This window comes from Poecilia reticulata, chromosome 1, assembly GCF_904066995.2.
Source record: "Poecilia reticulata chromosome 1, P_reticulata-male-v2, whole genome shotgun sequence".
Taxonomy (NCBI): domain Eukaryota; kingdom Metazoa; phylum Chordata; class Actinopteri; order Cyprinodontiformes; family Poeciliidae; genus Poecilia; species Poecilia reticulata.
This window is the reverse complement of record NC_088830.1, coordinates 30,657,734-30,671,982: the sequence shown is the minus strand read 5'-3', so window position 1 is coordinate 30,671,982 and position 14,249 is coordinate 30,657,734. Positions and strand designations below refer to the sequence as shown.

The window sequence follows — 14,249 nt, the reverse complement described above, 5'->3', positions numbered from 1 at the left end:
ACAAACAAAGTCAAAGCAAAAATAATCATAACAATAGTAATAGGTAGATATATTAAAATAGTATATGTACAGAAATATATATATGATAACCCGCTTTTCCGGTTTCATAATCAACATAAACAGGATATTAAAATTACTGTATGCTACAAACATTAGTGAAGTTTTATAATAGATCCATTTTAGAGCTCAAGTTGAACTACTCAAAGTGTGCGGTTCTTTCCCTGGTCTCTATTTAAATATACTGCCTTGATGTAATTATGTTTTAGCATTAAAAAAGAAAACTGAATGACTTCCTTAGAAGAATTTAACAGTAGAGACTCGTTTTATTTTGTACATTACTTCTTAACGTCTGGTACTATTATTATTTTGGAAATCCCAATCGGAAGTTGCATAAGTCAAGCACTTTAACTTGACCTCGCTTCTTCAGAGGACAAACTGGAGAGGCGGCAGCGTGCAAGGAAAACTGAAGATTTTAAAAACTATGGGACATGTAGTTCAGTGACTGCCTGTATTCTGCCACCCCCGCTTGAACCTATAACATGGGAAAACTGCCATTTGGTAATTAGGACACAAGGTAACAGAGACAGGTCAGCTTTGTGCGAAAACACAAAACGGGATACGGATAGTTTAAAAAGAAACAAAGAATGGCCCAACCTCTCTGGTACAGCCTCAGGTGTCCCAACAGAACCTCGCACGTCTAAACTACAATATCCACAATGCGGAGAGAAAAGCGCACGGTGATCCAGCGAGAACAATGCAATGATTGTTTTAGTTTTGCAACATCTCTGTTTAAGTAAACCGTTTTGAGCAATGCATTTTACAAAAACACAACAGTTTTCACAATGCACATGTAAAGTGGCTGACATGCAATTTCAAATAAACAAATTTATCGTATCTCTTATTCAAATAGCTACTTAAGAACTGCAAAGTCAACAGATAGGATACAGACTAAACATTTAACCAAATATTATTCCGTTTCAACCGAGTGAGCAAAATGACTTGACTCATCTATAAGTGATCCAGTCCACTGCCAAAAGCCTGGTCCCTTCCCCTCTGACTGGTATCCAAGGAATGTTACTGGAATGCTATTGTTACAAGAACATCCACTGAAAGGACACTTCACCTCTTTAAACATTGTTTATAATATTGTGGTAAGCCTGAATATTAAGCACTGTTTACACATCAGTCATGCTGGTGAAATAAATGTCTTCAGATAACACACATATAATATGTACAACATGGATGTATTTTTGTTGAATCAACAACAAATTAGTATAAAATATAAAAAAAATAAATGCAACTTTTTAACATCAAACATAAAAATTATTTAAAAGATTTTTATAGCAGAAAACTGGTCGTACAACATGATCACAAAGAAAAACAAAATAAATACTACATAGGAAAACCAGAGGGCCTGAACAGCACTACTGTCTGCAGAGATTTAAATCAGTCAAGTTTAATAAAGACAAAAGTGACACAAAACACCGAACAAGTTAAGAAAACTGACTGCAAACACAAACTGAATATTGAAATAAAGAAGAATTCAGCTGGGACGCAAATATTTGTTTCTTTATTTGTTCTGGGAACAAAGCCTTGTGTAGAAGCTGTTTCTACATGGTAAGGGGGGATATGTTCTTGTGATTTCCCAGTTCCTTTTTTCAGTCCCCGCTTTGTACCTACTTCCATTTGTGCAAAATAGCTTTTGCAGCCAAAGCAAAAAAAAAAAAAAAAAAAAAAAAAATGCAGAGAATCCAGCAGTGTTTTGACAAATCACACAAATCACAGTTCTGTTTTTCTTCTCTGATCGGATTAACACGTACGGTGGCTGATTAGAACCATTTCTAATCCATGTTTTTGACTCATCCTAAAATAAAAGCCAAAGTAAATCAAATTTAGGAAATTTTCTTTAGATCAGCAAGATGAGACTATAAACCTGCAGAGGCAACAGGAAATAATTAGTAATTGTTTAAAGGTAATTCCATTCATTTGGGAGATATTACAACATTTTGACAAGAGTTGAACAAAAAAAGGGCCAAAGAGAAAAACAAACAAAAAGTAATTAACTTAGCTAAAAAAAAAAATTGCCAAAGAGAAGTTGTTTTTATGGCTATAGATTTTTTTATGGTTGTTCTTACTGGCTTTGAGAATAAATCATTTGTCTGCAAATGTTTTAATTGATTTTTGAGTGTAAATTTTTTATGTTTTTGTTGTGAATGTTGCCACTCTTGACCAGAATTCTCTTGTAAAATCTCAGAGGAATTTTAATGGCAAAATAGAGATTCAATAAGTCAATGAAAATAAAATGTAAGAAATATTGAGCTGAATATTCATCTTTTCCTGCAATGTTTGTGGAGGAAGTCAGACACCAAGTTTTATATTGTTGACCATCTGTGTTGTAAAGCATGTAGAGGGAAGCATCATGCTGAGGGAAGGGTTGTCTGCTGTTAAGGCAGATTGGGTTTGGTTGAGATGGAAGAAAAAACAACAAAACTAATGAATTTCATGCCAAAAAACATGCTAGGTGACCTGAATGTAATCTTCCCACTATGCAAAGAAGCATCAGCTGGAGGTCTCAGAATCCCCTGGAGGGATCATATATCCGTCCTGGTTGCTGGGAACAGAGGGATGTCTGGATTAAATATATTGTTTCAAATTATTTTCAGGTAAATAATCTGAAATTATACAAAAATGCAGATTCATTCGTATATATACATTTTTATTGCATGAAACCTTTAAAACAACAACCGGCACACGCTGAAGAAATTCAAATTTCCTGAAAAACTTTCCATTCTGAGAAAAGGTTTACAGCTTGTGATGCATCATAGAAGTAAGCAAAGTCCCAAAGCTGTGTTTAGAAGTACAGGATAATAAAAACACTTTGTTACAGATCAGTTATTTTAGCTGTAGTTTTAATGCACAAACATGAACTATCATGTTTGTGTGAGGAAATATTAGGAACACTGATCCCCAAATCAGACATTTCAAAATGTTTACATATTTCAAAGTAAAAATGTGCATTTAAAAACAAGGAAGCCTTTTAAATTTGAACTATACAGGTACTTTGGCTATATTTTCTATTATTCATGGAGGACATATGTATAATTCAAACAAGATATTTACATGGACAGTATAAAAAGACAACTTCTTTTCTCACCAACATCAAATCTGACTAAACCGTTCCCGTTTTATTTTTGATATGTTTATATTATTTCCACTAGAATGATCAAAATTAAGGAATATTTTTTAAACACTTTTACTACTTTATTTAAAGTAATACATTTACAGCTACTACAACTGTTTTGCCTTTAAACAGTTTGTGAAAGTTCAACATTTAATTTAAAATTAGTGAAATGAGTCCTGTACAGACATTCAGATCAAAGCCTATACATGCACTCAAGGGAAAGGACTTTAAATCAGAAAAAAATGCTTTTTTGATCAAATTAAGATGAAAGTGTTAGCCATAATAAACATTACTAGATTTGAAGGGGAAAAAATGTCAGAAAAAGGAGCGTAGCAGTGGCAGCATCATGTCTGGTGGGACAGGTGCAATTTACAAAATAGACACAAAGTTAAAAATCTGGATGCAAACAGGTCTTCCAAATGCTTAATTAGTTTCAAAGTGACTAAAGGACAATGAATCAATGAACTGGAGATTGTATCTCTAAGTTACAAAGAAAATATGTAGATAGAATTGGAAATGAGGGTGCGAGAACAAAATTTACCAAACCGATTCAGACAATTTCTGACAGGAGAAATGGGCAAAAATTCCAGCAAACTTTGGTGAGACGTTTGTGGAAGGAAATCAAGAATGTTGGCACTAATCATATGGTTAAAAAAAATCACTTTTACCAATTACAGGTAATTTTTTACTTTCTTTGAAGAAAGTAAAAAAAAATATGTTACTCATTATTCTGCAATTTAGCAATTAGAAAAAATTAGTAATCCTGACTGACCTAGTAAAGAATTTATATAATTTAATGAAAATAAAGTTGTCTTTTTATACTGTATGTAAAGAGCTGGTTTTAACTGTATTTAAAAATGTATTCTCCAGGGTTTAAAAGTAAGAAATATAAATCATTAGATGAAAAAAAATGAAAAAAGAAAACATTTTTACCCATCTCTTTGGATGCAAGAAAACCAAAAATCAGAGCCAGTTTCCTGATATTCAGTGTGTGAAAACATTTAAATTATAGCAGAGCTCTTCTTTTCTGTACAGATGACTGTTGAGCCTCTCATATGATCAGTCAACCCCAGTTCATGTGGGTCTCCCTCTGCATTTTATTTCATTTTAGAAGACCAGTCTGCTAATGGTGTTGAAGCCTCCCCCTCCTCCTCCTCCTCCTCCTCCAGATGGGCCGCAGCTCCCTGGTGGGTTGTTGTCATCTGAACCGTTTGGCCTGAATGAGCAGGAAGACGAAGACGCCTGAAGAGCCTGGGTCCGAGCACTGAGCTCCTGCTCCTGTTGATCACCAAGGAGACAGACAAATATTTTACCAAGCTTGATTAAGTTTAAAACGCACCCTGGAAATACGGACAAATAAACTCTTTAAGAAACAGAGCAGGCGTTCCAATGGACATCACGATGTTATAGCTCCCTCTAGAGGAGATGCATCGAAGTTATTTACACGAACTCAGTGGAGTTTCAGTTTAACACACCACAGCTCAGTGAGTTGTGAAATTACACCTCACATCTTTGAGTAGAAGAGTCTGAATTTCACTCGAGGAGTACCAGAATACATAAATCAATCTAGTCTGCGGCTCAGTCTCTGTTTGCTACGTTCCACCTGGATTAATCCTCCACTTTAATGATAAAATCTTACTTGCGAAGAGAAACGGAAATGATGTTTTAAGTCGATTGTGTGTTGAAAATGAAAAGTAAGCAGTTGTTCCAAATACATGCCCGCAAACTTCTAAATCGGTGGTAAGCATAATTACAGCTCACTTCACACTTATACTTTCTTGCAAATGTAATCAAACTTGTTGAGCTTTTTTCCCTCCCCACATTTTCTCACTCTGCATCATAAAGCAGTGGAAGATAAATGACCCGTTTTCAGTTTCTTTTTTACAAATACAAGTCTGATGAGTGTGGGATGGATTCCAATTCAAACCACATTTTCACAGACTCCCCTTCAATCTCCAATATTTATTCTGGCTAAGCATGTGCTACCTCCTAAGAAAGGGCATGAACAAAAATGTAAGTGTGTACATGTGCAAAGATGAAACATTAAAAAATGTAAATATGTAGTGGCAGCATAGGAGGAGTGTTTATTTGGAGGCACCAAATACAAATACACGCAAATTCTGGAAAACGTGCAAAACTTCCCTTATCCTTCCAAAATCCCAGGGTTGGGCAATAAATCAATACCGTTATATATCGCGATGTATACATGTGATCAGTACCAATAGAAAATATGCCAGAGTGTTCAGTAATTTCACTAAACTCCGATCCAGAACTGCACAGCATTCTGGGAGATGTAGTTGTAGGAAAGGCTTTAGCTGCTAGCCATGCTAACCTCTCAGGGGTTGCTGACATCAACTGACTCACTCACTCTTTGGTTACATAGCAACTCACTCGCTCTGTTGTTACCTAGCAATAACTTGTTGAGTAACTTGCATAGGAGCACTTTCAGGTATCGCCACCGTGCCTCATAACCGCTTAAAAGAAAAAACAACGGCGTGCAGTGAAGGGAGAAAATGAGTCCGACAGCTCGAAAGGAAACTGTGGACAAAACAGGAAAGGTCACGTCACAGGTTTGGCAGCATTTCAGATACTTAAAACAACAAAACTAATTGACAATTATCGGTATCGGCTGATGTTGTGATCGGTTTTTCAGCCATGTTGCCCAACTCTACAAAATCCCTATAAAATACGTCAAAATGTGTGTTTGCAACTAGGGCAGTTGTAAATGATTATTGATGGTATTCTAATGGTTAATTGAGCTATTGAATTAAAAAAAATTCCTCTTCTGTAAGAGCTACTTAAGCTAGTAAAAGAAATATATGAAAGAGAACTGCTAGTAAAAAAACAGTACAATTAACTTTTAATAAGAAAACTTACTATGTAAAATTCCAAATGTTTCAAAAGTCATTTTAGTCTCAAGTTTGATGTATGAAAAAACTGTTTTATAAAGAGCAAAAACAGATGAGAAACAAAACATTTCAAATTAATCTTTAAACATTAAAAAACTAACTTAAACCGAGGAATTAGTAACAAATGCCTTGTATTTTACACTTCACTTTTCAAGTTTGAAGTATGAAAAAACTTTTATAAAACGGGTTTCTCTCTAGATCACTTTTGATCAGCAAGTAGCTACATGCATTTCCTTGAACATGTACCACATGCCAGATTCTACTAACAATCACAGATAAGGTAAGATAAGCTTGTTTTTGTCTTAGGGAACATAAATGTCACCAGTCAGCAGGCACAAGTGAGCTCAATGCATGTAATGGATGTTTCCTGCTGGGATGTTGGGGGATGGAGCATCGAGGCTCTGCTTCGTGAAACACCAATTCTGTTTTGCAGTAAACGTACTGAGCTGTGTGTTTATTCCTATTTAGTTTAAAGTGATCTGACATTTTGTGTCTCCGTTGGCGGCGCTTCTTTCTGACCCTCGCCTTCTCCCTCCATAGTTGCTATTAGCACTTAGGATTCGTCAACAGCTTATTGCGGAAGTGAGAGTGTTGCGCAACACAAACATTGGAATGCTTGAATGCAGCGCACTGAATAATAAAACATAATTTATAGCTGCAGTACATAACTTTTATGAATGTTTTTTATTAGTTTTTTTTTTTTTTACATATTTGTTAAAACTATCACCAGGTCGTGGCTGCATAAAATGAGATGGATAATCTGAAAAGGTCAAGCTCCTCCACTTCCTCCCTGTGCTGCTACTGCCATCTGAAGAAATGCACCACTTCCGATCAAAAACAACTAATCAGAGCCAGTGCTGTCAATCAACCACATGAACACGTTGCTAAATGCGCTGATAGAGGAGAAACAACTTAGGGTTACAAGAAAACTGTTTATCAGCCGTCATCGTAGGTCATGCTAACTAGGTCTTATCATTCATGACAGGGAGAAGCTAGACTGTAGCAGAGAGCAATGGTGCACAAATGGGTCTCATAAGACCTCCTCCTGGCTCTGATTGGCCGTTTCCAGTTAGTACTGGGAGAAGGCAGAGGAGCTCAATTATTTTCCACAGATTATCTGTCTCATTCCACACTTACAAATATGTCAAAAACACATTTTATAAAAGTTACATACTGCAGCTTTAACAAATCCTTGAGGTAGATAATTTGCCCTGAGGAATTTCAAAATTTCAATCATTTGATAAACCTAACAGCCCTAGTTGCAACTTTGCAAATGCACTGCATAGTAATGCAAATCTGTGAGAATTACCTGTAAATACAGCTTGTTGTCTTTGATGATAGCATCCAGCAGCTCTTTCTGCAGGGGAGGCTCGGCACTCAGTCTCATTCCATTTGCCATTTGTCCCTCGTTTCCATTCAACCCTGGCAGCTCCTGCTTCCTGTACATGAGCACATAGGCTGTGTCTTTGGGGAAGCGATTGGTGATGTTTTGTACTGACTGTAGAGAAGTGTACGTCACTCTGCTGTCATTGAACAGGAGCCAGTCCTTCGTCTCCAGGCTCGTGTTGGGTATTGAGTCGCCTTGTTCTGATGTGCAGAGGCTACAAGCGTCCTGGTCGCTCGCTGAATCCTGTTTGACAGGAGACAGACCCGCTGGGTGCTGTGTCCCATCCGCTCCGTTGATGTTTCGTCCGTAGGAGTAGTAGTGGCCGCTCTCCGAGGAAACCCCAGAATGCACCACGACAGAGCTGAGCATATAGGGCACTGATTGGACTGAAGTCTCTCTTCCTCTGGTCATCTTCTCAGCTTCATCTAACCTCATCTTCCTCTCTTCCTCCTCTTCTCCTTGTGATGGTTTGAGTTTCTTAGCCAGGTTCTCGCTGCTTTCCGGAGAATCAACTTGCAAAGGAGACGAGGAGGCAGAGGACCACTGCACTGGCGTCGCAGAGGCATGGACAGGAAGTCTCAGGGCTGGCGGGATGATGACGTTATCTAGGATCTTCTTGCGGATATGGCTTTTGGCATCGTAAGAGAATCGGAGCAACGTGAGGATGAGGTACTCTGGCGCGGAAACCACCTTCATGGTCCTCTCAGCTCGTTGGAGGGAAACACACTTCTCGCAAAAGTACGCATTGTCTTCATCCAGGATCTCAGGAGCCAGAAAATAGTTCACCAGGTCAGGCACAGACAGAGGAGGTTCGTTCGTCACTGGCTCATACTGAACGTTAGTAGCTACATTGCTTGTTTCAGGAGCTTCGCTGCCACCATTGACAGATCCCTGACAGAGCACCTTGCCTTCCTCTGTAGGTCTCTCTGCTTTGGGACTGCCCTGAGAGGAAGAAGACGGACAAAAGGCCAAAGACAAGTCTGTAAAAGGCTCTTCTTTCTCGGAGATGCTGTTACACTGCATGCACCGAATGCCTGTAATCAGCTTTCCACCAAACATCTGCTCTATCAAAGTCCTTCCATCGTTTGCACATCGGTTCTCCGCTTCAACCAAATGGGAGTCCTTGCGGTCTTCAGAAGTTGTTGGGTCTCTGCTGATCGGATCAACCAGGGAGGCTACTGTTGGCTTGGCTGATTGCAAAACGTGAAGCGTTTTCTCCTCTTCGTGCAACCTTAAAAATACGAGTACACTTGGCATTAGCAGAGGTGGGTCGAGTAGCCAAAGATTATAGACAAATGAGTAGCTGTACTTCAACATATTTTTACTCAAGTAAGACTAAAAAAGTATTTGGTAAAACTCAAGTACTGAGTAACTGATCAATAGGCCTGTTGTGCTATAAAATGGTTTTATCAAGACTACGTGTTACTGGAGATCCTTCCTGCTTGCAGCATCACCATCATCAACAAATCTTTTAAGATATTTGGATTACATGAGTTACATTTACTTTCCCTTTTGGAAAAAATAAAGCATTTTCGAATTGTATGAAATCACATAAACAAGGAGAAGTTTGTGGTTGTAATGCAGGACGAGTTCAAGGTGTATGAAAACAATGCATGTTTCCACAATCAGCGCAGCATTGTTGCTATTTTAATTGGCTTCAAGCAAAAATAAAAGTACAGGAATTGCAGAGCATAAGGAGGAGCGCTGGAGACTCACTGTACCTTTCTAGAAGGAATCTGAGATACTCTGAACAGTCCTGCTGTGAGCCCACGTTGAACCAGGGAGGACGAGACACTTCCAAGAAGTTTCTGGGAGCATATGCTGCCCTCTGTAGGCCAAAACACACAACTCATGTTGACATCCACCAACTTCACACATATTTCATTAGTCAAGACATAACAGACCTGTGTGTGTGCCAGGAAGGCAAAAAGGAGCTGCAGCCTCTTCATTACTGTGTTGGAGCCATTTAGATGTAAAGACAAAACGTGCCTCCTGAAACTGAGAGCAAAAACTCAGGTTTAATTCTTCACATTCTCAGCTTTGACATGTGTGTTGGTGTGACAGAGTGACTCACTCTGTTGCCATAAAAAGGGTCTGGATGATGCTGTTCATGTAGCAGGTGTTCCCCAGGTTGATCAGACCTGTCCTTCCTGTCTCAGACTTCCCAGCCGGCCTCAATAAACCAGAAGCAAACGAATTGGACTGGGATGTCCAGGCACTTTGATTCAACACCAACTTGATCTTCTCTTCTGAAGGTTTTGGGAAATCCTGGAAAGAGAATATGGAATAATTAATGCGGATGTGTCTGAAGCTGGCCTTATTTACAGAGCAGTCTTTTTTTATTTGAATTAACTCAGAAAATACCAACATAAACATCAGTTCTTCACCTTTATGACTTCTAATATGTGGTCGTAGAGGTCAGGAAAGCCAGAGTACTGGTACATCATGCAGTGTATAAGCTCAGTGAATTGGAGCAGGAAAGTTTGACTGGTGGGGAGACCATCTGTGTTTAGAGCCTGAACTAGACGGTGCACGAGTGGAACAACCTGAAAGGCAAAAAACAGGAAATTAGGAAATAAAAACAATAAATTCTGGACGATGAAGCTAAAATTTTCCCATCAAATGAGCAGAAGGAAGGAGATGAACATCAGGACCTCCACAGAGAGTTCAGCTGATCATTTCGTGTTTTTTAGGTTTTAATTAAATTGGTTCAAGGGCCACTGCTTGGCATTTAAGATGCTTTGCAGATCATTACTGAGGAGGGTCTGTGTGGCCTCGAAGTAATTTAAACAAGAACAGAAGGAAAATGAGAGAACAAACAATCTGGTCACATGAGGAGGAAATGAGCTGTGAGGAGACAGAGGACCTCTTACCAAATGGAAGGCCTCAGGAGAGTGCTGGAAGCTCAACAGCATGTGGGAAAGCACGGATAGCGCCCCCTGCCGCACAATAGGGTACCACAGACGGTTGAATACCTGCAGGTCAAAATAAACAGGTAAATATTTATAAGTTAAATTTAGGTCGAATCAAAGTCAATTTCTTTAACACATTTGTCATAAAAGGCCTAAAATATAAAATCAATGACATTAACCAGCAATAAATATGAACTACAGTAATTAATCTATTTCACACATTTGTAACATAATATTTAAATGCAACCTCCTCTACAAAGAACCATAAACCAGGGAAGTTTTACAAACCATTTCAATTTTCAGCAGAGTGACATCTATAAGGATGGTAAACTTCTGAACAGCAGCCAGTCCTTTCAGCAGAGCGATGACCCAGGTATCCACATGTTGGGCCAGCGGCCAGGACAACCAGTCAATCATTCTTTAAAACACACAACAAACAAGTGTTAACAAGCATAAACTGCATATTACAGACTGAAATTAGAACATGCTTTCATCCTACAGCTTACAAGTGTTGAATATAAGTGCAGAATAAAAAGGCATTGAACTACCGGCTGAGAGCTTTGGTCATGCTTGCATCTCTGACGTTCTGGTCTGTGGTGAGACTTTTGATGAGCACAGTGATCATCTGGACAGGGATGTGCTGGACCAGACTAGCCAGGGCAATAGATGGGTCAAAGGATGGGTCTGAAAGAACAACAACATCGAGTCATTTTTCTGTAGAAAATATTTTAATATGTTCCTTGAAGCTTGTGAGATGTTTCTATTTAGATACTTCTTAACATCTAGATAGAGACATTTAAAACAAATCTGCAGACACAATAAAAAGCCAACCTGTAAAAAAAAGCAAAAAAAAACAAACAGCTGTGGCAGCACAATTCATCATGTGTTTGTAGTCTACAAAAATCTCAGACATGTTATTTCCTGTTTTATTTTATGAATAATAACAATTTGTGAATATGTTTGCAGTTTCAGTTGGTAACACAAAAATAAAATATCCTATACACAATTTGTCCTGTATTAACTCAAGATTTTAGAGCATTTAAAGTCATACACTGCGAAAACATTAAATCTTACCAAGAATCTCTGTCTCACTTCTAGTGCAAATATTTTAGTAGACTTGAATTAAGACAAAAATATCTCAATAATTCTTGAATGTAGATACAAAAATACTAGTTCCACTGGCAGATTTTTCCCCACTTAACACATGAAAAAAGTACTAAAAGTGAAAAACATCTGCCAGAGGAACTAGTACTTTATATCAAAATAAGTATTGACTTAAAACAAGCTTATATATATTGCTGAAAAGTTACTTTTAAATTAATTTTGACTTTTGACTTATTTCATGTGAACCAATATATTTGCATTAGAAACTAGATGTTGTATTTTTGCAGTGTATTTGTTTTAAAATATCAGTTCATTTGTCAATTTTAACAAACAGAAAGTCTGTAACAATTCAAGCAGCTTTACCTGTGGAGGAGATAATAGCAAAGACTTCTTGCAGTGAGGGCAACAGTGTGGCTGGCTCTGCCTTCCAGATGTTCTGTAGAAGAGTGCTGACCTTCGTCACCTGGCCTACATACTCTCTCAGTTCCCGCTCTTCGTTGGCACAGCACTGAAAGCAGCTGATGGTCCTCACTAGCTGCTGGCAGAACAAGACGCCTGACTTTTCCCTCGGGATGCACTGCATAAAGTCTGACAGCAAAGTGCTTAGTCGGGCGCAGAGAGCTGGCTCAGGCCGTTCGCACACCATCCTCAAAACCTCCACTTGGATGGCACTGAAGGTCTCCAGGACGGAGGGGCAGCTGATGAGCAGCCGCAGGCAGCAGTGGATGTAATCGATTATGGCAGCGTCTCTGTGTTCCAGCTGCCCGTAGCCCTGCTGGAGTAAACCGAGCACAAAGTCTTTGCAGAAGAAGAGCTCAAACTCGGGCCGGTGGTAGCGAGCGTAGGCCCCCAGAACCTGCAGGCCGATCTGCTTCTGGAAAGCATCGTCACCGAGTAAGATGAGGCGGGTGGTGAGTGTGAACAGGGCTCGACACTGCTCCTGCGTCACGTCGTTCTCTGCTGCTTCAACCACCTTCTTCACTATGGCCCTCTTCACCGGGACAGAGTGATCTGAGCTGATCAGGCCCTCCAGAATCTTGTCCATGTCGTCGAGCTGCAGAGGGCAGAATAAAGTGATTAATTGGTAAAAAATGATTATATTTGGAAAAATCTGGCCGGATAATAAATTAGTCATTAGACTTGTTTTTTTTTAATGAACACATTCAATAACCAAGGAGCCACATCAGTGAGCACAGAGAGCAGCACATAGTTTCTATGAATTAGTAGATCGTTCAAGTCTCAAACAACCAAACTACAGCCTTCTTTAAATCAAACACACAACACCAGTCCATGAAGTCACAAGTCTTGAATCAACCGTAACTTAGTGAGATCTGAGTAATAACCAGGCAACAGGTTCCAGAACAGATCGCTTCGCTTTGATTTATATTAGAAAATCCCTAATCTCTAAGAGACAGAGATAAATGGAATAGATTGGTAAAAACTTGATACTTCATTTCTTTTTGTTGTAGTCTTTAATACCAGCATGTTTTTTGTCTACCTGATGACAATTTATTATTTTTTACTGTCCCAGCTATAATGATCCACTTGATTTTTTAAGAAACCCAAAGCTAAGCATTAATTTGGGTTTGTTTCATAACTTCAACTATTAAATCAGATTATCAAATGTTATGTTCAATTAGTCAAATAAACTTTTCACCAAGTACGTTTTTACTGTTACAGCTTTAAAATATACTTTTAGCAAGCAGGTAGCTATTATTTGTAACGTTTTTTTTCTCATTTCCTTTTTTAAGTATTCCAATGTGAATATTTAATAATTATTTATATATTTAAAAGTCAATGTAACTATAGAAATGTAAATTATTTATTTGTTACTGAACAGTATTTTCTGCTTCATTTATCACACTGGAGGAGAAAGACAACAAAAATTGCTGTTTTGTTTCTGTTCTGTAGAAACTGGCAGCTAGCGTGCTAATGCTAGTTGCTTCTTTAAATGCAACAAATGCCTATAGACGAGTAGGAGCTATAGTAGATTATCAACAAAATATAACCACGACGCTTTAATAATTATTATAAAACCTGCAGTACTCCATATTCCAACCAAATAGATAAAGTAATCACACCATAATAACAACAAAGCAACGAAACAGGCCGAGTAACCGTCAGGTACCACTCTGACTTAGCATAAATACCACCACAATACATCCGCAATTCATAAGCGTATCAACCTGAACTTACCTGAATTCAGCATGTCAACACATTCCAAACTAAATGTAAAAGCTCTCAGGCCGAGTCAAACATCTCCTGACAGATGAAACTGTTTTATTCAGGATTCATTTGAGCGTTCAGAATCAGCTGATTAACCTTCCACTACCGTCATTCCAACTGCCGACAACCGGTGTTGTGCTGAAAAACGCACCCCTGCCGTAAAACGTAACTGTTGTTTTTAAAGGGAGATACTTTTTCTTAATACTGTTTTGATGTTTTTTAAAAATAAGTAGGGCATTTCTATATAGTAACTAAGAAAGCTTTAGATTTACTTTGCATTTATACTTACATATTTAGTCTACATAAAGATAATTAGTTATTTTTGCATCAGGGGTTCTTTTGTCGCCAGAACAAATTATTTCAAGTACTCAATTTTTTTTCACAAAAAATCTCTATAAAAAACATTTAAATTGTTCTCCTTCAGTCCAAGTTGTATGTAAGTGTCAACCAATACAACGAATGTTGTTACAAGATGTAGTCATTTTGTGGTTGTTAGAAAATTTAGGAAATATCTACTCCTAAAGTTATTC

General features: G+C 38.2%; 1 protein-coding gene across 2 annotated transcripts; it reads right to left on the bottom strand.

Annotated features, from left to right (window-relative positions):
* Window positions 1-2,695: 2,695 nt before the first annotated feature.
* On the bottom strand, window positions 2,696-13,868 carry usp38 (ubiquitin specific peptidase 38). Of its 2 annotated transcripts, XR_534608.2 has the most exons (12): window positions 13,690-13,868; window positions 11,857-12,547; window positions 10,938-11,073; window positions 10,678-10,807; window positions 10,351-10,452; window positions 9,865-10,023; window positions 9,552-9,745; window positions 9,382-9,475; window positions 9,199-9,305; window positions 7,400-8,708; window positions 5,588-5,719; window positions 4,369-4,459 (listed from the first exon to the last, which is right to left on the bottom strand). XR_534608.2 is itself a non-coding variant. In XM_008420056.2 (11 exons), the coding sequence occupies exons 2-11, from the start codon at window positions 12,536-12,538 to the stop codon at window positions 4,289-4,291; spliced, it is 3,084 nt and encodes a 1,027-aa protein (XP_008418278.2). In that variant the 5' UTR covers window positions 12,539-12,547; window positions 13,690-13,868; the 3' UTR covers window positions 2,696-4,288. The 2 variants fall into 2 exon arrangements, 1 of the variants encoding a protein (XP_008418278.2); XM_008420056.2 differs by lacking the exon at window positions 5,588-5,719 and having other exon boundaries at window positions 2,696-4,459.
* Between the last annotated feature and the right edge of the window lie 381 nt (window positions 13,869-14,249).